Below are 27,947 nucleotides of genomic sequence, written 5' to 3' on the forward strand. Positions count from 1 at the left end.
TGTTTGTTCTACAAGTGAGGATGTGAGAATTATCAGCAAAGTAAGAAGAATGTGGTCATCTCTGACATTCTTATATCAACACTTCTTTGAGAAACAGAGAACACTGCGGCTGGGAAGCTTCTTTATACACTTTGACATGGATGTGAACTCATCATATAGTTAATACACAGTCTTGTGCAGGAAGTAGACGGAGCCCAGGTGAATCTAAGCCTTCTTGTGAGGCATGGAGGCCACGAGCAGCCAGTACATGGAGTAACAACTTCCTATGGAGGACAACAATACTGACATGTTGACTCGTGTAAGTGTACACGTCGATGTACTTCAGTGTAACTTTGTTTTTTGTTCTGCTTGTTCCAAATGATCAAAACCATTACCAAAAACCCAAAAAGGTCAGTGATTGTACTTGAAAGTTTGAAAAGTGCTGACCTGCAATAGTCAGTGTCATCGTGGCGCGGTACAGAAGAACATCACCCACCCCCCCTTTGATGTGGACCGGCAGTCCATTGTCCTCCTGTTACCCATACAAGATACAACGCAGTGTGTATTAGACAAAGGCGGCCACTAGAGGTCGCAAAGTGTTAAGCCACCACTTGACCAAACCTGAAAGAGTTTCTGGGCTTCTGGAACTTTGTTCCTCAGATGTCTGTTAGATGTACTGAAGGTCCGGCCGATCAGAGCCGGAACTCTCTGGAAGCACAAGTTGGAAAAGTTTCACTTGGTAAACAAAGACACGTGCCACAATAATCCCAAACACAAAACAGTCTGTGGCGAAATTGAAAAATGAAAGTCGTGTTTATTAGTTGTAGTGGAAGCCCTAAACAAGGTTAAGTAAATGGAACTGTTAGCGTCATTGGCTATTTCGGAGCGACACACTGAGCCTCAGTGCAAAGGTCAACTGCCTCCTGTGTCAGCAAAATGTCATTTGACCTCTTTTGAGAAGCATTCCACATGAACCGCATGCACGATGGGGAAGAAAAGAAGACCATTTACCACAAACTGATTCATGTCTGCCAGTCAAAAGTCCTCTGTCGCTGACTGCTTCACCCTATCAAGGACACACACGCACACGCACACGCACACGCACACGCACACACAAAGTGAATGTGTGCCAGTGAACTATGGTCCGCTGCAGAGGACAAACGGCAACACAACTTCCTCTTACTGTATGTCTGTTTCTCTTTCCTCTTTGTGATTCAAACTTCATGAGAAAGCAATGTTGAGCATTTAGGAAGCAGTGCAAACATACAGTATGGAGTTTAATTATCCTCTATCTTAGTCTATCGTCTATCATCTGTTCTACATTGACATACATCTCAATTACAAAAAGCAAGTAGAATTCCTTTTTTTAATAAATTAATGATATTTGTAGTTAGAGCATACAAACACTGTTTACGACCTTCTAAATATGTTTCACATAATTAGAGCCTTCTAGACATGAAATAGCAAGCCTTTTACACTTTTACACTCGTATTACCCAATATAGTAGACATAATAACAGGTTGCAGGCGGACAGGGAGTGGCGTCACGGTTTCAGAGTTGAGTTTTACTTTGGCATGGGTTGTGGCTACAACAGTAAACCCTATTCGGGATTACTGTGCCTGTTGGAAGATAAAACCTGCAATAAAATCATGTTGTTCCGGCAATCAAGTCAGGTGCTTGTGTGTCTCCCCGAACATTACTGACATATAGTGACCAGTGTAGAATACTGCATATCATGATGTCCTGTGTGAATGAATGCCTGTATTTTAGTTCATTTGGCCATTTTTATGCTTGAAAATGCTTAATTTAGGCAAAAAAATATGTACATTTTGCTTACATGTGAATAGTTTTTTTTTAACTACTAACAGACCGTATTCAACCACGAAACAGCATGATTTATTAATTCATATATTTGTGGAAAAACTGTCATACAGTGAAACCGTGAAATTTGAAGTGGCTTTTTTTAATGTACTTTTTTACTTGTAAATTGAAGAAACTTGAATGATTTTGCCGTTCATTTATTAATCATGAATATGATTACCTTACAATAAAATACTGGACAAAGACTTTAGACACACAAAAAGAAAATACTTTGAACAATTATTCAATTATTATTCAATATTCAATTCAATTTCACAGTACAACAATAAAAGACAAGGAAGCACAATAATAGCATTGTTAAACAATACAAATTTCCATATAATTGTTTGGACAAAATCAAGTCAACAGTGCAAAATAAGTAAAAAACTATTGTCTGTCTTTGGCTTTTTGCCCCAGAGCCCTCCTGTGTCCAAGAACTTATTCCCTGAATTTGCACACAATATAACAATATGAACAACACAACAGAAAACACACACACACACACACACACACACACACACACAATACTTGTGAATATATACTGTATGTAGAATCTAGGGCTGTCAAAAATAGCATGTTAACGCGGGTAACTCATTTATTTCATTAATTCCGTAATTTTTTTTTGCGTAATTAACGCATACGCATCATGACAAGAGATGCCTCTCTGTTATGACGACAGACGGCGGCACAGTGTAGCTCCACACAGAGTCAGACGCTCTTTTATAACTTTATTCTGACCTGAGCACATCAACAGTAGTATATGTATCTCCAACTCACAAACACGCCTCGAGTCCGTTTAGCCTCGGAACGACACTTACTCATTGTCACACGATGGATTCAGGGACACACCGAACATCACAACAACGTCTTTATTATGGGTGTATGTGTGGTCTAAATAAACAGCAAGACAAAGAAAAACTATAAGTGGATATTCGTATCACCTACTTTGTAACTCTAAATACGGAAGTACAATTTTCTGCAACTAAGTATGCTCGGAAACCCCAGAAAATAACTCAAAACATGTGAACTAAACTTAAGTTACGTGGCGTCTTTGAACGCAACCCCTCATTACTCATTATAACACGGTTAAAGTGTGATTCAAATGTTCTGCTATCTGCTAACTAGTGTTAGGCAAATAGAGTTTCAGACATGTGCTATCTTTTAGCTTGATTTAAATTTTCAGTTAATTTGGAGCTGTTAATACATGCATATATATTATCCTGTCCTGTCTTTTACCTTTCTTTCATTAAAATACTGTAAAAATTGGCATATTTCAGACATAGTTGCAAATGGTGATTAAGCATGATTAATTTGAAAACTGATTAATCTGATTAAAATTTGTAATCATTTGACAGCCCTGATAGATACTGAAAAATGGCAATCTTCATCAGGCTAGTACTGATCCGATACTGACGCTACCCTTGGTATCAATACTATCGATATTTGGATCGAGCCGCCTACCGCCTCCAAACGTGCTGTACTTCACTGTAACCTTATATACTAAATGTTCTATATAAACAATTACCGTTCTTGTCTTCAGTTGAATAAAGAGCAGTGTGAAGCTGTGATGTCAATATTTTTGTTAACGTTAACATAAACAATATTTGGTTACTAATATTACAACAGGCATGCGAGCATAGCTTTTCACTTCCTTCTAGGGACTTTCTCCTCTGTTCACTTCCGTCATGAAATAATTCTAGCATATACAAAGGAGAAAGTATAATAGTTTTTCTGTCCCCCCCCCCCCACGAGTTACATTTCCCTTTTTATCTAAAGGAAGCCAGTGTGAACGTACACAAAGGTCAGTGCATCAACGCCACATTTCTGGTAAGCCCCCTATTTCTTTGTCACTTTATCTTATCTACATGACACTTATATTATTACTTTCTACTCTAAGTACTTCTAAAGATGACTTTGTGTTATTCTAATAGACTGATCATGGAATGTTTACATTTGGATCTTATCATCTGACTTATTGTTTCCTGACCTTACCGTGATAAGTGAATTAGGAAGTAGAATTCCTTATATATAAATCAAATATGTTCATAGCTAGAGCGTAGAAAACCTGTTAAGACCTTGTAAATACAGGTCTTAACATTGTTAGAGCCCTGTGACATGACATAACACCCCATTACTGGGTTTCGCGTGACGTCATATTCGGCTGTTGTGAATGACTCAACGAGATGGAGGGCAAATAGGCATACAGGTATGCGTAGCTAGAAGTCATGTACAATCAAACGTTATTACTAAGGTAGTCCATCACAAAACCAAAAAACTCAGAGAAGGATCGCTGCCGAACCCGTCTCCAGTTGAGTGGAGTCGAGTATGAACACGATCCAGATTGCAGTGCAACAAGCAGCATTTATACTAAAACCAAAAGTTAAAATATAGTTGGAACTCGAAAATGCTCATGAAAATGTGAAACGCAGAAATAATTGCCTCATAACAGTAAATTACAGATGCTACGTTGCATGAAAACAGTGGAACTGAACTCACTGTCCCTACCGCCCCGTAATGGCTCAAAGGCAGACGAGGCGAGGTGTCCCTGGCCCGGCTCCACCCTGGTTCTGCTGAACTCCAGAGCAGCAATGACAATGAAATATGTTTTAAAATGTACCTTTTCCAAACTTCTGCAGAACCAATGACGATGTTCTGCTCGCTGCTGTCTCTTCTGGTGTGTCTGAGTCCTGCAGCTCTGCTGTCTGACGTCACTGCTGCGTGGGAAGGCCACGCGCAGGACTACAAACATGGCCGACCATACGAAGAGCTGAGCAACAGTTTGCCTTGTTCATGGAAGTGTCTCACGTTCACGCTGCAATGGCCTGCAGGCTTCTGTCAGGTGACCCTCTTCATCCTCACTGCTAAACATTCACTCATTCACAAGCCGAGTGTTGTAAAGGTAAAAGGGAGAGAAGAGGTGATGTAAGATGTGAAGAAGAAAGAAAATGAAGGAAGTTAGACGCGAGCAAGGATGCATTACAGGAGATTAGGAGGCATGGAAGGAAGGAAGAGTTTTTTGACCTTCCAGGAAATGATGTGTTTCCATCTGTCAGTCTCTAGACAACATTTCTCTGTGCAAGATTCCTCCCAGTGTCAACACGTGGTTGATCCACGGCCTGTGGTAAACATCATCAAGTTAGTAAGGCCTCACCTTTCACCTCCCCGGTGACCCCATGTCGTCTCTCTGTGCTTTCAGGCCCATGAAGGCGCTGAGATGCTGCAGCTGCTGGCCCATCTTCTTGTCTGACATTCAGGTGAGACGGCAACAGACGACCGTGCTGAGGTGCTGACAGATGATTGCTTCATGTTGTCCCCCCAGGAGGTGCAGGAGTTTCTGGAAGAACAGTGGCCTTCTTTAATCAAAAGCAGATCCAACTTCCATTTTTGGTGCGAACCATCAGGCAAGCTGCAGTGGTCGGGTTTTCAGGAAGCTTGTGACCACAGAGACAGGAAGTCACTTTGTGATGCATCCTATGATACACAAGGACCACTGTGTTGTGTGTGTTGTGTACCAGGAAGGAGGAGTGGGAGAAACATGGAGTGTGTGCGGCGTGCGTGGAGGGATTGAACTCTCCGCTCCAATACTTCCAGACATGCCTGAAACTGCGGCAACACTTCGACCTGCAAAAGTTAACACACACACACACACAACCATGACAACCTGTGGACATGTTTTATTAAAAGGTGCACGTGCGTGTTGCAGAGTACTGGAGGATGGTGGGATCAGGCCGTCCTGTGAACGACCCTATAAGGTAACAACTTCCGAACGTGACACCAAAATCAGCTCAGTATTCTGTGAAGGACGCTCAAGTGTGTGTGGGTGTGTTTGTGCACTGACAGCTGTCTGAGGTGTTGAACGTTCTGGTTCCTCTAATTGGCGACAAGTGTGAGATCCAGTGTGTCACAGACGACCAGGTAAATCAAATCTAAAGGCTGGACGCCCCCTTCCAAACCCTCTGTTGGTTAGCCGTCCTTGCTACATCATTTCCGGTTTTCCACTCTTCCGGAAGGGTTCGTTATAACAAAAAAAACCGCAGCAAGTTGAGCAGCTGAGCGAACTGATTCAGAGTTGGTTTTATTGCCAACCTTCACGCCAGCAGTAGTTCAAACACAGTCAGCGCACGCCCTCAGTTAAGAAATAACATTCATAGCGAGGTCATCAGTTTTACAACAATAACTCGTCGTTACAATACGTTAGTTTTACGTGGATGTTGCCAGTCGCCATTGTTTACTATGACACCGGAAGCTACCCAGTCATACCCCCTATCGTTTTAACGGAGAATTGCACGTCAAACGCTCGCCACCTGAGGACCGCAGAGCTATAAATGCATCAATACGCTGTCAGAAGGGCTGTCCTAGTCAGTGGCGGTTCTAGCTATGGGCCACATGGGAAATTGCCCAGAGCGGTATTCTCTGGAGGCGACGCGAGGGGGGAAAGAACAAAAAATCCTAATGTTCAGCGCTCATCATATCCTCATCAAGTCAGCGTATGTGTGGCAGATGGGCGCCCTCTACAGGCGTGATACTCGAGCCCCCAACTAGTAGCAACTCGCTACTCAAAAGTGAGCAAACATTCCACCACGTGATGTGGATCTGCAATTTAAGGGGAACTTGTGAAATATTTTGGAGCACCTGTCTGTAGCTGGGAAAAAAACATGTTAACAGTTGTTGGAGTGTGTGTTGAGGTGGAGGGAAGGGGGGCTGTGAAGGCTTGAACTTGAAGGATTTGTGCACTGGAAAAAAATAATTTTCCATTCTGTTTGTATGGTTACTATTTTTTGCTGATTAATATATTTTAGGCTTTTGTGGCAATTTCTAACTTAATACATATATTTTGTAATTACAAAAAATGTCTAAAGAAAAACGAGTAGTGGGAATTTCTGTCAGGGGGTCGGGGGTGGCACAGCTTCAGCCCGCCCAGGGCGTCATTCAAGCCAGAACCGCCACTTGTCCTACTAACGGCGCTGTCGCATAATTTGGTGGTGTGACATGAGATTTTTCCCGTCACATATGCTATAAAGGTTGGGAAACACTAGTTGCTCTTGGGATGCAGTTTTAGATATGAGACACATGAAAGAAGAAGAAGAAAAAAAAACTTTTGTGACCCCTTCAGGAACGGGAGGTGTGGTTTCAGGTGAAGATTCGTCTGTCTCGCAACATGACTGTGGGCTGTGCTCACCATGACTACAACCTGGGGACCACACCCATCTCCAAAGGACACCCCTGCCCATCTGAGGGCTCTTTCTACTTCTTCCCCATTGACCACCTGCGGCCGCTGCAACCCTGCGAATGACAACACAGCGCCAGAAGCTGCTTCCACACCACGGCAACCTCGTACAAGTTAATACTTACACAAATGTGACATACATGACGTTTCCTATTGTTCCCTTTTACAAGCTGATTAAAAAAAAATACAATATGTGTTGGCCTGATGACAGTTTATTGAAGCCATGGTAACTAAAAGCCAACTGAGCTGGCAAGAATTGAATCAAACAAAAAGATGCAAACATAAAAAAACAGAAGGATTCATAAACATTTATCTGGGCAGTAAAATTCTGATGAGCCACACAAATCCATGTGATGTGTGAGAGGGAGGATGTGGCTGTGTGTGTGTGTGGGCCTCAGTGACCCAGACATCCCAGGAACCTCAGGTTGAGGATCATCAGCTGCTTGTCAAGCACTTTGCGTACGATGCCGTCGTCGCCGTCGATGCTCAGCAAGATCCCAGTTGCCTCGCGGTGTTCTCCCAGAATGACTTTCACCTGCAACCACACAAACATCCCCACACCGCTTTCACAACCGTTTTAATGATACCTCAAAGGAGAGCGTCAAAATAGTTTGTCTGGAAGCACTAACTTTGTCGTTCTTGGTGGGGGTGACCGGCTCCAGGTGGTCGCTGCTGACACTGACGACCTTCTCGGACTCCTGCATGAACACAGAGCACATCCCGCCCTGCAAACAGGAGAAGACAAGTCGTCCTCTTTGTGATTCAAGTATTTAATTATCCCTCCCAGATGCAATTAATGTTTTATCTGTTAGAACTGCAAAAAATAAAATATAGTGAAACTCGCTTATCCCGACGCCCCTTGGACTGGCTGGTCAACATAAGCGGTAGTCGACATGACCAATACTGAAACAGAAACTAACCATTGTTTGCACATTTACTTGTGGTTTTGTCCAGAGACAAAGAAGAATGTCTGATGCTAAAGGATTATTCAACCTACGGCACGTTGTTGACATGGTTTTCCCCCCATTTGTGCATATTATTATTTGGATTCTTCTATTTTCAAACGATATTGGAGTCCATGGCCAAATGCTCTCAGCAGAATTTTATTATTTTTATACTTCACACTATTTTATGTGAACCTGAACTTAGTTAGATGCATGTTTTGGAGTAACACGAATACATGAGAAACAAGTTGTTCAATAATATTTTAGTACAATAAATAAAATAAATTAACCAAATTAAAAAAAGACAAATAGCTGAAGCCCTTTGCTGGGATGTCCATCGACATACAGTATGTCATCTCTGCCTTAAAAGCTGGCAGCTGTACCATTACACACCACCAGGGGGATAAGACCAAGTTCTGCCATATTTGGGCCATCGCAAGGAAACATTTTCATGTCATTTTTCAAGTTTTCAAGTATTTTACCATTTCAGCCTATCATCCACATGGAAACTGTGTTCTGGGTGCCCTGAAACGGTATTTTTTAAAAACGGCTTGCAAAGTGGGAAAATCTGAAAACACCAGCTTGTCGTTGCCATATAGACAACCAAGTTGCTACTTTCTGAAATTGATGACATCACTGTCCTGTTGCAGTCACGTGACCAGAAGTGACAAACCAACACAGCAACATAATATTGGAATGTTTCTAGTGGCATGACTCACACCAGTCAACAGTCTCCTGATATTTTGTTGTCTTATAATCCAAAATGGCTCACAGAAGTAATTCCACTTCTCGTAAGTCTACACAAGTCGAAGATGATGGACTTGTGCGCATGCATTCTTTCTTCTTCTATTGTTTGGTGTGTCACGTGGTTCAGTCTGCCTGCCCATTTACAACACCACATGCAGATCTGCCTTGTGTAACTAGGTTTTCACCTAGTGATCCGTTCATGGCTGGATGAGACTACTAATCAGGCACAGTGTGGACACAATTTTTTTATTTTTAAACCGACCCTAAAAAAATAAATAAAATAAAATAAAATACCAGGTACGTTACCGTGTGGGCAGGGCCCTACTCTGCTGCGTGATGCCAGTCATTGTGTTGTGGGAACGAGCATGGTGTCTTGTCTTTTATTTTTTTTTCTTCTCTCTCCTGCCTCAAGCTGACTTGCTCAATAACCATCAGATGGCATCACTACGCCTCACGACAGCACATCCATTGCACATTTGTTGAATTAGGTGGATGCTTTTTTAATAATTATTACATATATCTAATAATAATAATAATAATAATAATAATAATAATGGACTGGGACGGGTTGGTGACAAAAGCGGGACCAACTTAAGCAGGTTCCACCGTAATGGATGGCAACAACAAGATATTCAAGTTTCTCACTGTGACACTCCTGATGACCCCTGTCTGTCCCATCAGGTCCATAAATGAGTCCTTGACTCGAACCACGATGTCGGTGGTCACCCAGTCACTGCCACCCTGCTCGATGTTGGAACCTGGCGTGTGAGGGTTGTAGCCACCAGGAGAGGGCGCTCCGGGGGTCATGGGGCTGTAGCCGACTGGACTGGGACTAGGACTGGCCTGTGTCAAAGACGAGGATTACATGTGTACAGTTGTCCTGTTTACCGAGTAGATAAGCTGTGACATCAGCAGTCATTCTGCGATGAAAAGTATGGACGTTACCTGGTAGGCCATGGGTGAAGGGGTTGGATGGTAGCTGGCTGGAGAGTGTGTGTTCTGATAGCCTACAGGTGAGGGTGCAACCTGGTGGTAACTCTGAGGACTAGGACTAGGCTGGTAGGAGCCTTGAGGGGAGGGGGCAGCATAGGGGGAATATTGCTCTGTGTTGTACCTGCATGGGCACATCGTGACATGTAGAATGTTTGGTCGGAGAGCAGAAATCAAACCTGTGTCCATCAGACAGTACTCACATAGCAGGTGTGCCAGGTGTCTGAGGGTTGTACTGATTGTTGACCTGTGGGGAGGGGACTTCTGGGTAACCTGGTGTCTGCGGGTTGGGGGTCCCCCCGTAGCCCTGAGGGGAGGGCGAGGGTTCGTCATCATAGCCAAAGTCGTACTCCTCATCGTTCCTGAAGAGACAAGACCAGGAAATATTACCATTAAAGCATTTTCAATCAGCTGTGGGAACCCCGATTGTGTTTGTGTGTATGTTTGAGCGCGTGTACGTATACACTTCACCTGGAGGGTGTGTTGGGATTGTTAGGGTCCCACGCTCCGCTCTGGCCAGGCGTTCTGCTCCCATCATGCAGTGGCGTCTGCGAGCCGCTGTGAGGTGTGCGGCTTCCTGGTGGGGAGAAAAGAGGGTGTGTGAGAGCATGGCATTACCCTAGGCCAAAATCATCTTAAAGATGAATCAATCACACAGCAAGCATCTCACCGTCATGCAGCGGCGTCTGAGAGCCACACATAGGCGTCCTGGAGCCTGAGCCGTACATGGGGGTGCGCCCATGGGTGGAAGTCATTCCAGTGTGTTTCTGTGCGCCCCTGATGAATAGGAGGAGTGTGGATCCATGTTATAACAATGTGTTGCAAATTATGGTAGGAAAAAAAAAACAAACAAAACAAAAGAGTTGAAAGATGGTGACTCACATGGTGGTTAAGCGCTGTCTGTCTACTGAGATGGTCTGACAGGTGGAGTGAAGCTCCACTCTGGCTGTCGACTCTGTGGCGTCCTTCACCACACCAATGTAACCTGGGACATGTCAACATACTCTATTGGAGATGAAATACAAACACCGTGGCTTTGTTATTGTGACCTTTGTTACCTTTATAAGGACCCTGAGAGATGCGAACTGTCTGACCGATCAGTTCGTTGTCTCTTCGACCTCGGCCTCGCCCCATACCGCCTCCACCTCCCCCTCGCTGCTGTGCACCTGCAGGGTGATGACACTTGCATCAAACACCCGGGAGACCCAAAGGTGAAAGCAGCCCGAGGTTTCCACTAATGGGTCACATTTAAATGAGCCAGAGGGAGTCACTTACCGCCGCCGCCATGGTGCATGGGGCTGCTGATACGAGGGCTCATGGGAGCGAATCCTGCCACTGTGAAGTTGGTCACGTCTCTGGGCTGAAGGACACAATCAACTGTGTCAACACGTGCACCAACTGAGTTCAGTTAGTTGATCAAGAGATGGAAGCGGGCATGTGAGCAGACAATGCAAGTGGATGAATGTCAAACAACGAGGGACTGACCTTGGAGCCACCAGCCAAAACGAGGTGCCGGGTCTTGCATACAAACATTCCTCCGTTCTCCACAAGCTTCTTACAATGCAGGAAAGCGAATCCTCGGAAAAGATGGCGAATCTCACCTTCACGCCCCTGGAGGTGGCACAAACTTTTAATTTTAGCGTGAAAGCCACATTATCGAATGAAAGCCATTAGTGTCCTTACCGAGTGTGGGCCGTCAATGACCTTGACGATGTCTTTTACGTGGATATTGTTCTGCTCCGAGTCCAGTGCCACAGCAAAGCGGTTGTCCTTCTTGCGGTTGACAGCCTGGTGGCGCACCGTCAGCACTTTCCCGTGCATGTTCAACACCTGTGAGGGGAAGGGCTCAGTGGCATCACTTGTTCACGTCTCTAAGGCTGCTACATGTGGACACATGGAAAAATCACCTGAAACGTCTCTCTCTCCAGCCGCACAATGACTCCCACCGTCTGCGGGTCCAGCTGCACCAGCTCTCCCCACTCGTGCTGACCCCCCGCGTCAACGCCAGATGCCGTTTCTGAGCAGAGCTGCAGATCTCTGGGCAACACCTTCAGCTGCAGGCAGGAAATGAGCCGGAAACAAGCAGATAGGCTCATCAGGCTGACTCTGTACTCCAATGAATAATGTGTGATGGAGACGAGCAGGAACCTCATGCATGGTGAGGTCAGAGAAGAGGATGACGAAGTTCTCCTCCACTCGTACGATGAGACCTGTGTCACCTTCATAACGCCCGGCAATCACCTTCACATGGTCGCCCATGCGGAAGTATTTCTTTAACTCGTGAGCTGGGAACTCTAGGGGGTCCTGCAGAAAGGTCATATTGTTGGGACTGAGGATTGTGAAGACTGTATTGTTCTCTGAAAAGTGTTAAGTGTGGTGCATACGGTATACAAATGGTGGGTATGTGTACCTTCAGGTCTTCATGCTTGGGCATGATGGTGATCTTGTTGCCGTCCACACTCAGGATCTTTCCCTGCAGGTTGATCAACTCCCCCTCACACACCTCCACGTTGTCACCGGCCTGCAAGTTGTGCTCACGCTCCTTACCTGCAAACACACACACACACACACACTTGGTTGTACCCAGCCGACACTTTCAAGTGCTCGTTACACCCTCAGTGGCCTCCTCGCACACCTGACTCTGTGACCACCTCCAGATCAATTCCCTCTGGCTGGTCTTCAAACTTCTCCAGCTCTGACAAAGTGGGCTTCACACCGTCTGTTATCTGTCTCAAGAGGACACAAACACTGCATCGTAAAAGTCTTCAAATCAAGCTACATGTGCACACAGGGTGTGGTTGACTTAGTGGACACTGAATGTAATGTGCTTTGCACTGAATTAAAGAACGTTTAGTGAGGGAATCATCAGAAGGCATTGTGCTCACCACAGCCGACATGGCAAAGCTCTTGAACAGGAATCCCTTGCGGCTGTAACGGTTCCCCTCGAAGATCATGAAGTCTCCGTCATGGCTGACTTCCCCTCCAAGCGACCTGTCAATAAAATATTCCCACAGCAGTCAAATACACCTGAGTATTGTTTTTAAGTGACTTTGTCGTATTGACTTTACAAGATATTAGTAGGCAACCTGTGAATGCCTACCTGATCTTTTCAGCATCAAACAGCCTCTGAGCAGGTCTCTTGAACTTCTTTCTCTTAGCAAACCAGTCTTTCTGCACACAAACAAAAAGAGGTACAAGTCACTGACCACTGTGTGTGTGTGTGACCTCGACCTACCAAGCTCATCTTGGCCTTGATGCGGTCCAGGTCAATGCGAGGGATCATCTTCAGGGAGATGGTGTTCTGGCTCGGCTCGACGTAGTCCACCTGGAGATCAAGCAACAGAAATCCACTCATGTTAAAACAACACTTAACTACTTCACTAATATTAGGGATGTCCCGATCTGATATTGATATCGGCCCGATACCAGCATAAAGAAAACAAACAAAAAAAGATTAAATCAGCCTGCATCTCAAAACTCCGATATTGGTACTCCGAGACTAGCAGTCAATTCCAGACTCTGCCTCACTGCGTCTATCCAGCATCAACTGGATAGAGCCCAAGTGATCATCACAACAACAGTGTTTGCTAGTGTGCTAACAAAGTAGCAAGGAACAGGAATGTTGTCAGCCACGTGGCAGTAAAAAGCCATTGCAGCTGAGCGCAATATTTGTCATGCACAAGTTTCCCATGGTGGCACAGAACTGTGGAAGTTCAATACGACCAACCTTATCGTGAACATGAAGCGGTATCACACGATAAACTCCCACGGGATGACAAAAAGTCCATTAGCTTTAACAGTAAAGAGCGAGACCTTCTTGTGAGTAATGTTGGGTTTAAACATTTCATTGAGCACCTCGAACATCTCTATATTACGCCTAGCTACCACTACATTGTAGATGAAACTATACACCACATGCATAAGCAAGTAAATGGGTGAGTTTTTCCCCTAATATCACTTGATCAAGCCTTTTCTAACAACACACACTACAAAATAAGTCATGAATGCATGTATGAGTCATGCTTTTCTAATATTCCACACTATAAAATAAATAACAGAAGTACGCATAAGTTATGTGATATCGAATCAATATTGCATCAGCCGATATTCAAAGCTGCAATATCAATATTGGATTGGAAGTCAAAAAGTTATATCAGGTCACCCCTAACTAATGTGTTGCCGAGGAAACCAAGTGTTTCCAAAAGTACCTGTGCAATGTCGTCTTTGTACAGGCCTCGTTTGAGCCTGACCCAGGATTTGGGCTTCAGGTTGGTGACCTCTTTGACCACTTTAAGGACGTCCGTCATTTCCTTGATGGGAACCATCTGCTGGTTCCACAAGCCCATGCGAAGGTTTCCGATGCCCTCGATGGCCGCTTTGACATGCGTCTGCTTGTAGGATTCCACGTAGATGTAGCCCTTCACGTGGTCGGGGGCCACCACAGACTTGATCTGGAGCGGCTGTGGGAGCGACAGTTAAGCTTTAAACTTCACTCTGTGCGCACAAAAAGAAAATCGGACTCTTAACTGCAGTCTTCAAAGCTTCTTACTGTATCAGTAAACTGATAGGCGATAAATTTCCTCATCAGCGCGATGGCTGTTGTCCTCTCCTCCCCAATCTGAGAAGACATGACACCGTGAGTTAGTGTGTATGTGTGTGTGCACGTGTGAGATGAAATGAGGAGTTGCAGGATTCTCACCTTACACTTGACTGTCCACAGATTAGGATCCCTGACAGTGATAAACACAGTTTAAGGCTCAAACAAGTTGCTTTGGGCATCTTGTTTTTGATTGGTGGATTGCTGTTTACATACTTGACTCCAGGAAGTAGCTGCTGCTGTGTGATGTCATCAGAGAGCTCCTCGGACCCTCGAGAGTAGCTACACCACAGAAGAAGAAAAGACAAACTCCATCAATCTGCATTGGAATACTGCACTTTTAATATTGACTAGTATTTTAAAAAATGCAGCACTTTTGTTTGAATCATTAAAACGTTAAATATATAATAGTGACTGTAGGCCCGAAACTACACTGGAATCCAGAAATAGCGGTGAAAGGTGTCACTTACATAGCAAGGTCATGAGAAGTATGCAAATAAGAAGTGTTAATAAATAAATAAATAAATAAATAAATAAATAAATAAATAAATAAATAAAACAACTAAAAACCCTTTGCGTTGAATACTTTTGCCAAGGACTTTTATTAGGAAAGTGTCAGAAGCTCAAAGACGGGAAAGAACAGACAACATGGCGCCAAAGAAAAAGCAAAATACTCACCGCTCCCCTCCTGAGGACTTGGCGTACTTCCTCATGTAGTATTCCCCCAGCGCCTCCTCTCGTGAGTCTCTGTGCATCACAAACAAATGTGTTTGTCTGAGTAAAATAATCGTCCCGTCTAAATGTAAGCCACATCATGGTCACCTCCAGAGGTTCTGCAGCCTTCTGGAACCAGAATGATCGTCATCCAGGACCACGTGGTCGATGTTGGACGCTTAAAGAAGCAGGCAGAGAAGAAGAGCTTGAACACAATGACACAAGTGTTTTGTGAGCGATGAAGACGAGACTTACCTTCAGCCTCCTCTGTGCAGGAGCACGGCCATAGAGAAAGAGGAGGGAGGATGAGGGTGAGGTGCGGGGGTTGACATGAGGGTTGAGGCGTAACGCAAGGAAAGGTGGAGGATGAAATTGTTGAGGAAGAAGATGAGAAGACAGATATTGAAGGTGGAGAATGTTGAGTGTGGGAAAGAAAATCAGGGTGGAGTCGGGCAGTGGCAACACAAAGCATGATGGGAGAAAAACAAAAGCAGACATTAATGATGACTGCAGACACAAGCAAAGTCCGTGTTGGCATCCCGTCAGTGCACGGAGCTACTAAAAATGCTCTTCTAGTGTTCCAGCTTTCACAAATATGATATGTAGACATAGTTAGGGTTTGGCTTCTAACATGTTGTCATGGTGAGTGATGAAGACAATATTGCCAAGGTTTACCACCTGTGTGAAGTCTATGAAAAGTCTTCTGCATTGCCTAAAAAACTTTGACTTACCACAAGAGACGATTGGGGAGAACTTAGAGCATATTAATGTTCACCCAGCAGGCATAAACTTCTCACATTACCCAACAGAGGTTTGTGTGTCCATCATTTTATCATGATTACACTTGTTAATGGGCAGGAATCTGGTTTCACACTTGGGATGGGCATTCATCAGATATTTCTATCATGTACATCATCATGTACATTGTATCACCAAAATGTTATTCTGTAGCTGGGACATTTTTATACAAATGGATGGAAATGACTGGAAGAAATGGTTAACTTGGCAGTAACTACCAGGGGATGCAATTATTCCCCCCCCAAGGGACCCTACCTAGGGGATCAATAAAGTTCTAAATCTGAATCTGAATTAAATCAGGCCCAATCACTTTGCTGCCTAAATGGGCTACCGTAGAAAAAGTGAAAGGGACCATAATTTGGTGTGACAATTTGTGGTAAATATGTCAATACTGTATACGTGTGCAACAGTAATAAGTACAGATAGTGTGTCAACAGACAAAAAACAATTTATTTTCAAACTTGGCTCATTTGAATGTAACAATGTTTAGCTAGGATCCTCAGAATGTGTTCTGTATTTGTTTGCTGTATTTGTTTCATGTGAACGTGGCAGTCACTGTCCACTTATCTGCATTGTTGGAATGCAACTCAAAAAGGAATTTATAAGGGGAAAAACGTGCTTAATAATAAAATTGTTTAATGCCCATCCCTAGTTGAGACAATGAGTGATGGCGCTACCTGCGCGGGCCATACAATCACAAGTGTGCTGAGAACATTAAAGTGTGCAACATAAATGAAACATGTAGGGAGGTGATATTCCATTCTCTTTCAAACACAAATGACGTGAGTTTAGAGGGAAGAAGAATGTCAATTACCGTTAGCTGAAGAGGACATGCACGACAGAGAGGGACACCAACGACAAAGAGATTCAGAGGTCAGACAACACACACGCTTCACGACAGTTCACACTAGTGCCTTTATCAAAACAAAGCTTGTGTTCATTGTTTCATGAAGACATATCCCTGCTGCGTTTGTGACCTTCATTCAGATATTTAAACCCCACTGGGAAAGCCTTCTACATGTATTTAGTTCCTCACCCTTCTCCAGGATGTCCTCCGCTCCTACCTCCCACTGATCTTCCTCGTCCTCGTACTCATCGTCCACATCTGGGAGAAGAAAGGGTAGTGTTTGGAGACAAAAAAAAAGGTTAAGGTTAAAAACAACACCAAACAAGCAAAACAAGAAAAAAAAGAAAGATGGGCTCTTCGTACCAGCTTCGTCCAGAATGAACCCGCCATGTCGCGGCTTCTTCCTTGGACGGTCCTCATCGTCTTCCTCCTCCTCTTCATCATACTCGTCCTCATCCAGGTCCTCGCCCTCCTCCTCTGCTACCTTGTCACTGCCCACTGGACTGGCCGCCTCCTCCTAAACGTCAAGACACAAAGACACACACTGAAACTCATTTTGGCTAGATTACTCGCCGCCTGTCTCTAAGATATCTGCACCACTGTCCGCTCTAAAACTCTAGATCTAATCCTGACTGTAAGTCTATAATATGGACTATCTGAGAGAAAACAGTGGGTGTTTACATGTTGCTGTGTCATGTTTAACCCACTGAAGGCAAAGTGGGGAGCATTCAGTTTGCCACTGCCGTACAAATGACTACATAGCATGGTTTGTTTGCACTCAATCTGGACTATGGACTGAATTAGACAACAGTGAGGTTGACAATACTTTATTATCTACCATTTGTTCCTGTAAAATGTGAACTGATCCACTAGGGTTTCCGCTACACGTAACTGACTGTTGCGGTGCGCCACGACAAAATAAAAGGCGCCACACCTTAAATATTTGTTTTTTAAATTTTTTTTACATCATATATTGTATGAATGGATATATATGCTATACCGATACATATATAGCTGATTTTTAAACACACATATTGACCACAATTAGTTTGAACACGATTTAAAATACCATAAAAATGTTTCACTGCGCTTTATTTTGGTAAGCGTTCACCGGAACCGCCTGTCTGCCTTGCTGGCACTGTGCATGTGACCAGGTCTTGTGTTGACTTTCACTTTGTTTCTTATTAATCGGGAGAATTAAGAGCCCGTAAAATGTGTAGCCAATTGACGACAGCTTGTCACATGCTAAGCCCATCTATGCCATCTTGTGTGATCGCTCGTTTCAATCTCATTCCACTTTCTGGTATCTTTGTTTACATCCCTGGCTGGCGGCATCTAGCTAGCTCAGAGCTACAAGTGCCTATTAGGTTCATGGGATACAACATTCATCGATCATCACCACAACTTACTTTGTCACTTCAGTCTTCTCTCTTGTTATCATTCCAATACTAATGGCTTGTCTTCAAAGTTGTGCAAAAGAAACACGTAGTGTGTACAGCTTTAACAGTGACGCTATCACAGGGGTCTCCAACAGGTATCTCACCAGCTGATGTTGAATAGTTCACAAGAGAACATTAGCTTCACCTCTTAGTATTTTAAGTGTTATAATCAAACATGACACGTGTATTTAATGACAAATGAGCACACAGTGATGTGCTTTGTAAATAAAGTGCCATTTCAATGTTGACAGTGCTCTCAGCAACACAGCAGCAGTACACCACCACAGCTTCAAAAAATCCTAGGGGAAACCCTGTCCACTGTGGGACTAACAAAGCGATAGTGATGTACCGTATGCAGTTCAATTAATTTTATAGTCAAAATGTTGAATGTGCGACACACTATGCACAATTGGTTAATGTTGTTATTGTTAGCTTATAGCTGAAGAGCAGTTGGCATTAGCATACCTCCTCCACCTCTTCGGCCTCACCGTCGCTGCTTCGCTCACTCTGGTTGTCAGAGAAGTCGCTGTCCTCGCTGTCAGACATCTTCCTGGTCCAAAGTGACTGAAAGAAAAAACAACAAACAACAATGAAAACAACTTGGCTTAAACGCAGCCTGGTCGGCTCAAGCTAAGCTAACAACCTCGCGAGGCCGATCGGTGTCACTATGCTCTGGTTGGCGCCATTGATACCTTCCTGGTAGCTTAAAAAGCGCCTGCCACTAATGAAGTGTTACTTACCTGTTTTACTTCACGTCTTGCAAGATAACTGCTGAGTGAAATGTGTGAGAAATGTCAGCTTGTTTCTATCACTCAAACGACTCTCACGCAGCCAGTAGACTCGCAAGATTTCCGGGGAACTGGCAAGTCTCGCGTGACTTTGGGTAGCTGATATGTCGAAAGTAAAGACGTTTCACTCGGACCTATGCTTAATTTGAAAACGAAAACAACCTAAAAGGACGGGAGTGGATAAGGTGGCGGTAGCTATGCCTTGGGTTCTGCGAGAAGATAACGGAGAACATGATTATTCAATGATGACACGTGGATCATAAAATTTACCAAGTATCTAATCAGATTGCTCGCACGTCATCTCGTATACTCCTCATAGCCATCAGGGGACATTCTTGTATCTATCCATCCATTTTCTGTACAGCTTCTCCTCATTACTGTATCAGGATTACCTTCAATTAATTTTTGATTTGACTATTTCCACAAAGCATATTTGAGGGAATTGCAACTGCTGGACGAGTGAGCGTACTCTCAAAAAACGATCTTCGTTACGCTCTGACGCCAGCCGTAGCTTGGTAAATCTGCTGAGAGTGTGCGTGTGTTGGAGGTGTTTAGCTCCTCGTTAAAGAGCTTCAGCAACATGAACAGCGTGGGCGAAGCCTGCACGGACCTGAAGCGGGAGTACGACCAGTGTTTTAACCGCTGGTTCGCCGAGAAGTTCCTGAAGGGAGAGAGGAGCGGCGACCCATGCACGGAGAGTTTCCGGGTGTACCAGCGCTGCGTGCAGAAGGCCATCAAGGACAAGGACATCCCCGTCGACGGACTGGACTTCATGGGGCCCAACAAGGACAAGCCTGAGAGCTGATGTCCTCGCTGAGGGACCAATAAGTCAACTCTCCCAGCGCCGAACGGCCCCATCGAGGCTGGGCCTTATGAGCATGCGCACAGAAAGAGCTCAACCGGAACTGAAGTTGTTTTTTTTAGTAATTGGAACAAAACGTGAATTCTGGATTGAACTGATGTCTGCTTTTTTAATAGCATAAACAACTTTGAATGTCGACGGAAGTGCATTGATCAACATTAACAATCTTATTAGCACATTTAATATACGTCTCCTCATTCACAGTACACTGTTTTTCAAACACATGATTTGGACCTTTTTGTTTCTTTACGTTTGTTTTTTTCCACCATATTTGACCCTTGGAGCACACTGCAGACACGGATGATGAAGACAAGACTTTTCTCTGCGATCTTTGCAGCAAAACAGAGTGTCATTTTTGTGATGATTGATGTTCATTGCCCAATAAAATGTCTGCTTTGTTCTGACTTGCACGTTCTTCGACGTGTTCTTTGCTAGTGAAATGTGAATTGACTAATAGTTGGACTAATAGTTCTGACAGCTTGCTCTGTGTGTGTGTGTGTGTGTGTGTGTGCGTGCGCGCACGCGTTCATGACACGACAACACAGTAAACTGTCTGGGCGGGGGGAATTGTGAAAGACTTCTGTGTACTGATAAGACTGTTGTATCACATTTCTTGAAGAGGTGGATCAAGGTTAACCTGCCACATCCATCACTGCAGAAGAATGTGGTGCTAATGCAATGAAGGATTTTTGGGGGGGGAGGGCAACGTTTTAAGCTCCAAATCCTGCTGCGGAATAAGAAATGTTGTCTCGTGGAATATAAAACAGTCTGTTCACAGAAACCTGCATTAAGTTTAATTGTCAGCAGGGCAAAACTCCCATCCAAAAGTGTCTCCATTTGGAACCGGTGCAGAGAAGAAAGGCCTTCAGATGGCCTCCATGTTGATGGCCTGCACCGTTTTGTTAAGCTGTGAGAGGAACTCTTTGGCGTCTTCCTCCTGGTGGAGCTCACACTGACAAGACTCAGACTCTGGCTGTGTGGACAAGATAATCTAAAATCAGTGTCTGAAAGTCTATTTGTGTAACATTGATGTCTGTTATAAGTAGAACATTTGTAGCCTTTTTCTGTGAAGTCCAAGTGTCCATGAACGCAGCAGCAACTTGTACCTGGGCGGTACGGGATGCACTTGATGCACCTTCTGAGAAAGAAGCTAGCTGAGCACTGGTAGCAGTTTTGCTAGAATGAGCTTGCTTCCACTACTGAGCTGTACTAATAAGACTGGATAGCTCATACGTCGCACGCCGGAGTGAAAGCCGCTGAAGCCAAAGAGACGCCATCTTACTACTCACATCGCGACTACATTCGCACAGCGTACATAGTGTACAAAGCAGATGAAGAGGCTCGCAAAACATCTATATTTTAAATTAAAAAGCGGGGAGATTCTCTCATTCCTTCAAGTAACGATTTGATACGTTGTTCTCCATCATTTGGTTATATTAAATGTACTTTTTACCCTTCCAATTCTCATTGCCTTTGGGACAAAATTCTACTCTGCACCCTGGCTCAGCACTCCCCTATAACAATGCATAGTTTTACTCCTCTAGAAAGAGATTTTAACTGCATATCCCATCCCTTTTTTCCACTAAAATCCATGGTCATGATCCTTTACTTTTTTTTCTTACTTTCATACAATTCACTATGCTCTTGTCTGTGCAAAATATGAGTAATAAAAGAGAGTGACTTTGGACAAGTTTTAAAATCGTTTAACATTTTGCTGATTTTTATTTTTTTTGTTTGTGCTATGAATCTCAATACAATCTCCATCTCAATACAGAGAAGACCAAAGAGATGATCATCGACCCAAGAACAAGGGAAAAGGAGCCGCATAGACCCCTGTTTATTGATGAGGCTGAGGTGGAGAGGGTGAACACCTTCAAGTTCCTTGGCACACACATCAGCGAGGACCTCACCTGGTCTCACAACACCCAACAAATCATCAAGAAGTCGCAAAGGAGACTGTACTTCCTGAGAAGACTGAGGAAATTTGGCATGTCCACCACAATCCTTAGTTGCTTCTACAGATGCACTATGGAAAGTGTCCTTACCGCCTCCATCACTGTTTGGTACGGTAACTGTACAACACGTGATAGGAAGGCACTCCAGCGGGTGATCAAGACCTCACAGAACATTGTTGGGGCAGCCCTCCCCTCACTGCAAGACATTTATAAATCTAGAGTCCTACGCAGAACACACAACCTCATCAAGGACAGCACACATCCACAACACTCATTATTCACACTCCTACCGTCAGGCAGACGCTACAGGAGTTTGAAGTCCAGGACCACAAGGCTGGCAAACAGCTTTTACCCACAGGCCATCAGGCTTCTCAACGAAGCACTCACACACGCCGCACGCAACACACACTCATAGCACTTTATTGATTTATTTGTTTGTATTAATGTCTCTTATGTTGTTGTTGTGTTGTTGCTTAATTTATTGGTATTAATGTTTCTTCTGTTCTTATTCATTTTCTTGTGTTTTTCTTTCTTTCTTTTTTGGGAGAATGAACAAAACAAGAATTTCATTGCATAGCAGAACCACCAGTTTTACTGTGCATATGACAATAAAACTCTTGAATCTTGAATCTTGAAATACAAATAACCTCTTTTCTGATATAGAAATATATTTTATAACCATAATGTATAATTACCATAAACACATACAACCACACACACAGAAAAAAAACAGTAACACTGAAACAAAACCATATGCTTTGGGTAAGACAATATGTTGTTTGCAATCTCAAACATACCGGTATGCATGTTCAGTAATATTATTTTCCAGAACATATCATATGAATGAATCCTTTTACGTCAGTCATTCAGCGGCAAAAAAAAAATGTGTTGTTGATCCAAATGAAGGGTCATGCCGGGTCAATGTATCAATTCTGGACATACATTTAATCAGAGGAATTTTACACGATCGAAAATATCTGAGAGATCGACAGTGCAAAACCCTTAAATTATCAATCATAGATCAACATTTCAATCATACTTACACGTGAAATGTTCGTCCACAGCCTTTGAACTGGCGATTTGTGCAGTTAATAGCTGCACATGCAGGCATCTTAAGTCGAAATTTGTGTCCAATCCGAATTAATAAAATAAATTCACCACGAATGCAACAGCTTGCCCGAGAAGTGTTTCTTGCGAGTAGCAATATGGCGGCCGTTGGACTTCACAAGTCATCGCCAATGAGCTATCCAGATATATAATACAGATCAGTGGCTTCTCGGACAATGACTTATGTGAGAACTTGTGAGTTGTTAAGTCTGTTGTTAGTTTGTTACCCACTCACACTAAATGCAAAGTTAGTCTTCAGACTAACCTCGCACTACAGGTGTGCTTGAGGTTAGTCATAAGGACTCTGGTATGATAATTTTTTAAAAATTCTGTTGATATCATACCATACCTGAGTCATAACGGCTTTACATAGGGGGCCGTGGGGGATATGTAAACAAACAACCGCGACTAGACTACTAAATAATTTGCGGTTGCTTGCAAATATTAAAAATGTTTTTTTTTTTTTTACCCGAATTTCAAATGAACCCCCATATGGAGACAATGTTTATATATTATTACATATTATATTACATATTATTCCTGTGTTTTTTGTTAAAATATATTTCTATATCAGAAAAGAGGTTATTTCTATTTCATAACACAAACAAAAAAAATCAGCAAAATGTTAAATGATTTTAAAACTTGTCCAAAGTCACTCTCTTTTATGATTCGTATTTTGTACAGACGAGAGCATAGTGAATTGTATGAAAGTAAGAAAAAAAAGTCAAGGATCATGACCATGGATTTTAGTCCAAAAAGGGATGGGATATGCAGATAAAATTAAAATCTCTTTCTAGAGGAGTAAAACTATGCATTGCTATAGGGGAGTGCTGAGCCAGGGTGCAGAGTAGAATTTTGTCCCAAAGGCAATGAGAATTGGAAGGGGAAAAAGTACATTTAATATAGCCAAAAGATGGAGAATAACGTATCAAATCGTTTTTAAGGGATGAAGGTTGCATTACTTGAAGGAATGGGAGAATCTCCCCGCTTTTTAATTTAAAATATAGATGTTCTGCGCGCCTCTTCATCTGCTTTGTACACTACGTACGCTGTGCCAATGTAGTCAAGATGTGAGTGGTAAGATGGCGTCTCTTTGGCTTCAGCGGCTTGCATGGGCGGTGCAACGTATGAGCTATCCAGACTTACTAGTACAGATCAGTGGCTTGCTTCCCATGTGGAGTATGAAGTGTCCATCCAGTATTAGACAAATAGATTTTTAGACCCGTGTTGTATCTTTTAGCGTGATTGACATTCATTTAATTTGGGGCCGTTAATACATACAAATACAGGTACTACTCAGAAAATTTGAATATCCTGAAAAGTTTGTTGTATTTCTGCAATTCAACTTAAAAGGGTGTTCTCTGCCTGTCGCCCGAAGTCAGCTGGGATAGGCTCCAGCATGCCCCGCGCCCCTAAAGAGGAGAAGCGGTATAGAAGATGGATGGAACTTAAAAGATGGATTTGACATATTATATAAACAAATAATATGCAAATCAATATATTTCAAGTTTTTATTTATTTGGATTTTGCTGATCAGGTCTTGCAGCTTAAAAAACTCAGGAAATTAGAATATTACATAAAGTCAATGTAAAAAAGGATTTTAAATAAAAAAATGTTAGACCTCCAAAACAAACTTTTGCACCTGTACTTAGTACTTGGTTGGGGCCCCTTTAGCCCGAATAACTGACATTTCCGGCGTGGCATGGATGCTAACAGTTTGTGGCATATCTCAGGGGTTATGGAAGACCAGCATGCTTCAATTGCGGCCTTTAGCTGTTCTTTACTGTTTGGTCTCTTCTCATACAGTTTTCTCTTGACAATGACCCACAGATTTTCTATGGGGTTCAGGTCAGGTGAGTTTGCAGGCCAATCAAACATGGTAATCCCAGGGTCGTTGAACCACGACTTTGCACTTTTAGCAGTGTGAGCAGGTGCCAAGTCCTGGTGGAAGATGAAGTCTGCATCTCCATAAAGCTGTTCCGCTGAAGCAAGCATGAAGTGCTGTAAAATGTCCTGCTAGACGGCTGCGCTTATGTTTGACTTAACGAAGCACAGAGGATCAACACCAGCAGCTGACATGGATCCCCAAGTCATCACAGACTGGGGAAACCTAACACTGGACTTCATGAATCTTCTATCATACTCTTCTCCAGTCTTCCTCCAGACTCTGGGACCTTTGTTGCCAAATGAGATGCAAAACTTGCTCTCATCAGATATGAGGACTTTTGACCACTGGGCAACAGACCAGTTCTTCTTTTCTCTTGCCCAGAAAGGCGCCTCTGGTGCTGATTACTATTGAGGAGAGGTTTGACAACAGGAATTCGACATTTGAAGCCCATTTCCAGCATCCGCCTGCATGTTGTTTCTCTTGAAGCAACAACTCCAGCATCGGTCCACTCCTTATGAAGTTCCCCCCCACTTTTGAATGGCCCTTTCCTGACCACCCTCTCCAGCCTGTGGTCATCTCTTCGGCTTGTACACCGTTTTCTTCCACACTTCTTCCTTCCACTTGTTTGTCCACTCTCAATTCTCATTGACTTGAGAGTCAATGAGAGTTTTCTGCACAACTGTCAGCAGTCTTCCCCTTGTCGGAACTCTTCTGAGCCAACCTAAGACAGACTTTTTAAAGGCTCAGGACCCTTTTGCAAGTGTTTTGGATTACTTGCCTGATTAGAATTGGACTCTGAACCTACAAAACTGAAGCTTTTCACAGTATTCTAATTTTCTGAGTTTGTGGATTTGTGGTTTTAATAAGCTGAAAATCTTAATCGGCAAAGTTACAACAAGGAACTGCTTGAGAAATGTCAATTTGCATGTAACGGCTCAATAAAATTTGTTGGTTTCATCTTTTATATTAAATTGCCAAAATAAAACAACTTTTACTTGATATTCAATTTTTTTGGGGAGTACCTGTATATATAATCCTGTCCTGTCATTTATGTTTTTGTTAAACACAGAAAAAATATTATTTCATATTTCAGACATCGTTTCTTATGGTGATTAATCATGATTAATTAATTTAAAAACTGATTACATTTCAGCCCTAATAATTATACATGTATATAATCCCTGCAAACTATGTTGTGTTGTCACTTCCTGTTTCGTCACCTGGAGGGGGAGTTGCGCCGCGAGGTACTTGAGGCCCCGCTCCAGTGGGGGTTTGGGATGGACTTCCCACTCCATGAGGAGGACTTTGACCTCTGCAGAAAAACACTTGAGGGTGGTGATGGGACAGCGCTGCAGACAGAGAAAGAAGTATTATGCTGTAAAGACACCATGTGGAACCTCAGCAGACATCTTTGGCCCTTTTAAGGAAGGCCTTTGAAAAAATAAAACAATGCTTCAATTCTTTCATGTTCACATCCTGGGACCGCACGGTGGTCTAGTGGTTAGCACGTTGGCCAACAGTCTGGAGATCGGGAAGACCTGGGTTCGATTCTCCCCTGGGCATTTCTGTGTGGAGTTTGCATGTTCTGCATGTGCGTGTGGGTTTTCTCCGGGCACTCCCGCTTCCTCAAAAACATGCAGGTGAGACTCTAAATTGTCCATTGGATGGTGAATGGTTGTCTGTCTATATGTGCCCTGCAGGGTGTACCCCGCCTGTCACCCAAAGGCTCCAGCGTGACCCTAATGAGGATGAAGCGGTATAGAAAATGGATGGATGTTCACATCCTATCTGATGTTTGTTTTAGAGAAGGAGAAGATCAAAAGGACAAGAGGAGAAATGCTGATGTTATTGTAGGCCAGCTCTGTGAGGTAAATCCAAAGTCTGATAAATTGCTAATAGATTTGAAGTGACATTGTCCTGCATGGCTGACATGGCAACACATAGAAGCTTAAATCTGATTGGACAAAAAAAATCCAACATACAGCATACAGCAATACAGCCAACAAACACACTATGAAATGTAGATAATAGACTGTTTGGAATACATTAATACAAATTAATGGAACAAATATATATATTATTATATTATTAATTATTATTATTAATAATTATTATAATTTATATATATAATTTACACTGTAAATAAAACTGATAATATTTAGGCCAGCAGAGAAGGCTTTGCTGACCCTGACGGAACACCACTGACCTTGTAGTCTGTGAAGGTGGGTGTGTAGAGCTTGCAGCCTACACACTTCACAGGGAGAAACACAAAGTTAGCATCTTTTCACGGCAAACAACAACACATTTCCTTTAAGTACTGCGTAATTAGTTATTGTCAGCAATGCAATCTACTCTGCTCGTACCAGAGTCGGGTCTTTCTCCATGAGGATCTCCACCTGTTTGACGACGTCCCTGCTAAAGACTTTGGCTTGCACGTCAAACAGACAGGTGACACATAAAACCATGCCCATAAGAGCTAACCTTCCTCTCAGCATGGTGCCATCATCCTTAACGCATCCAGGTAAGGAGCCACAAAGTGAGGAAGGCGCCCAAGACATCTGCCATCAGACAGTGCATATGGTCTAGCTTCCACAGAGATGAAGGAGAAGCTTAAAAGCCCATACTGTTGTCTTTTCCTGTGTTGTGCAGTCCTGGAGTCCGTCCCACATTGTTGCTGGATAGACAATGAGGGCGGCGTTCTGCGCCGCGCCTCTTTTCCCTCTTTTCCCACACAGCTTTTTTTTCCCACTCAGAGACAAGCTCCATGTATCCAGCACATCTTTATTAGTCACTCAAGGATTATGTAACTTAAAGATAATCTTTGCACTTACTGGAATTTTTCATTTAATTTTAGACAAGCTATTATTTTTTTCACTTCCTGCAGACCTGTTTCCACCAATCAGTACATACAGCATGTCCATGAATAATATTAACTTGTTTTTTTTTAAATATCTATTATTTTGGTTGATACAGCCCCTTTCAAGGGATCCAAGGACACTTATGGTAAATCATACAAAGTCCATTAAAAAGGTTCCCAAAACCAACACTTAATGTCACGCTTTTGTTAAGCTTGTTGAGGGTGGAGCTAAACACACCTCTGTCCATTGACTGGATGGAAAATGGTCACTTCTGTGCGACAATACAAAAGCGCTCCAGTGGCTGCCCACACACTCGGGATTCAGCATTTGCAACTCCGCAAAGTTGC

At 43.2% G+C, this 27,947-nt stretch overlaps 4 protein-coding genes across 10 annotated transcripts; 2 read left to right on the top strand and 2 right to left on the bottom strand.

Annotated features, from left to right (window-relative positions):
* Positions 1–107: 107 nt before the first annotated feature.
* Positions 108–4,664, bottom strand: LOC129190854 (cytochrome c oxidase subunit 7A2, mitochondrial). Of its 3 annotated transcripts, none has more exons than XM_054793522.1 (5): positions 4,457–4,664; positions 991–1,045; positions 601–687; positions 427–511; positions 108–263 (listed from the first exon to the last, which is right to left on the bottom strand). In XM_054793522.1, exons 2-5 carry the CDS (start codon positions 1,003–1,005, stop codon positions 205–207), a joined length of 246 nt encoding a protein of 81 aa, XP_054649497.1. In that variant the 5' UTR covers positions 1,006–1,045; positions 4,457–4,664; the 3' UTR covers positions 108–204. The 3 variants fall into 3 exon arrangements, with proteins under 3 accessions (XP_054649497.1, XP_054649496.1, XP_054649499.1); XM_054793521.1 differs by having other exon boundaries at positions 4,336–4,498; XM_054793524.1 differs by lacking the exon at positions 4,457–4,664 and adding an exon at positions 4,345–4,386.
* Positions 138–7,248, top strand: rnaset2l (ribonuclease T2, like). Of its 3 annotated transcripts, XM_054793499.1 has the most exons (10): positions 138–298; positions 3,616–3,666; positions 4,476–4,678; positions 4,893–4,960; positions 5,036–5,093; positions 5,159–5,226; positions 5,355–5,468; positions 5,543–5,591; positions 5,680–5,754; positions 6,953–7,248. In XM_054793499.1, the coding sequence occupies exons 3-10, from the start codon at positions 4,481–4,483 to the stop codon at positions 7,130–7,132; spliced, it is 810 nt and encodes a 269-aa protein (XP_054649474.1). In that variant the 5' UTR covers positions 138–298; positions 3,616–3,666; positions 4,476–4,480; the 3' UTR covers positions 7,133–7,248. The 3 variants fall into 3 exon arrangements, with proteins under 3 accessions (XP_054649474.1, XP_054649475.1, XP_054649473.1); XM_054793500.1 differs by lacking the exon at positions 138–298 and having other exon boundaries at positions 2,060–3,666; XM_054793498.1 differs by lacking the exons at positions 138–298; positions 3,616–3,666 and having other exon boundaries at positions 3,678–4,678.
* supt5h (SPT5 homolog, DSIF elongation factor subunit) lies at positions 5,354–27,939 on the bottom strand. Of its 3 annotated transcripts, XM_054793443.1 has the most exons (32): positions 27,106–27,939; positions 26,949–26,993; positions 25,963–26,091; positions 18,608–18,706; positions 17,067–17,220; positions 16,893–16,961; positions 15,314–15,325; positions 15,167–15,236; positions 15,023–15,091; positions 14,561–14,626; positions 14,447–14,477; positions 14,297–14,365; positions 13,956–14,207; positions 12,983–13,072; positions 12,848–12,918; positions 12,633–12,738; positions 12,383–12,473; positions 12,158–12,294; positions 11,896–12,051; positions 11,655–11,801; positions 11,431–11,577; positions 11,233–11,358; positions 11,023–11,107; positions 10,806–10,913; positions 10,630–10,732; positions 10,418–10,524; positions 10,219–10,324; positions 9,951–10,109; positions 9,703–9,871; positions 9,403–9,600; positions 7,696–7,791; positions 5,354–7,601 (listed from the first exon to the last, which is right to left on the bottom strand). In XM_054793443.1, the coding sequence occupies exons 1-32, from the start codon at positions 27,298–27,300 to the stop codon at positions 7,461–7,463; spliced, it is 3,603 nt and encodes a 1,200-aa protein (XP_054649418.1). In that variant the 5' UTR covers positions 27,301–27,939; the 3' UTR covers positions 5,354–7,460. The 3 variants fall into 3 exon arrangements, with proteins under 3 accessions (XP_054649418.1, XP_054649419.1, XP_054649420.1); XM_054793444.1 differs by lacking the exon at positions 15,314–15,325; XM_054793445.1 differs by lacking the exons at positions 25,963–26,091; positions 26,949–26,993; positions 27,106–27,939 and adding an exon at positions 18,883–19,163.
* Positions 19,379–20,196, top strand: triap1 (TP53 regulated inhibitor of apoptosis 1). Its single transcript, XM_054793525.1, has one exon. The coding sequence runs from the start codon at positions 19,511–19,513 to the stop codon at positions 19,733–19,735; it is 225 nt and encodes a 74-aa protein (XP_054649500.1). The 5' UTR covers positions 19,379–19,510; the 3' UTR covers positions 19,736–20,196.
* Positions 27,940–27,947: the final 8 nt, after the last annotated feature.

The sequence above is a fragment of the Dunckerocampus dactyliophorus genome, chromosome 12 (genome assembly GCF_027744805.1).
Source record: "Dunckerocampus dactyliophorus isolate RoL2022-P2 chromosome 12, RoL_Ddac_1.1, whole genome shotgun sequence".
Taxonomy (NCBI): domain Eukaryota; kingdom Metazoa; phylum Chordata; class Actinopteri; order Syngnathiformes; family Syngnathidae; genus Dunckerocampus; species Dunckerocampus dactyliophorus.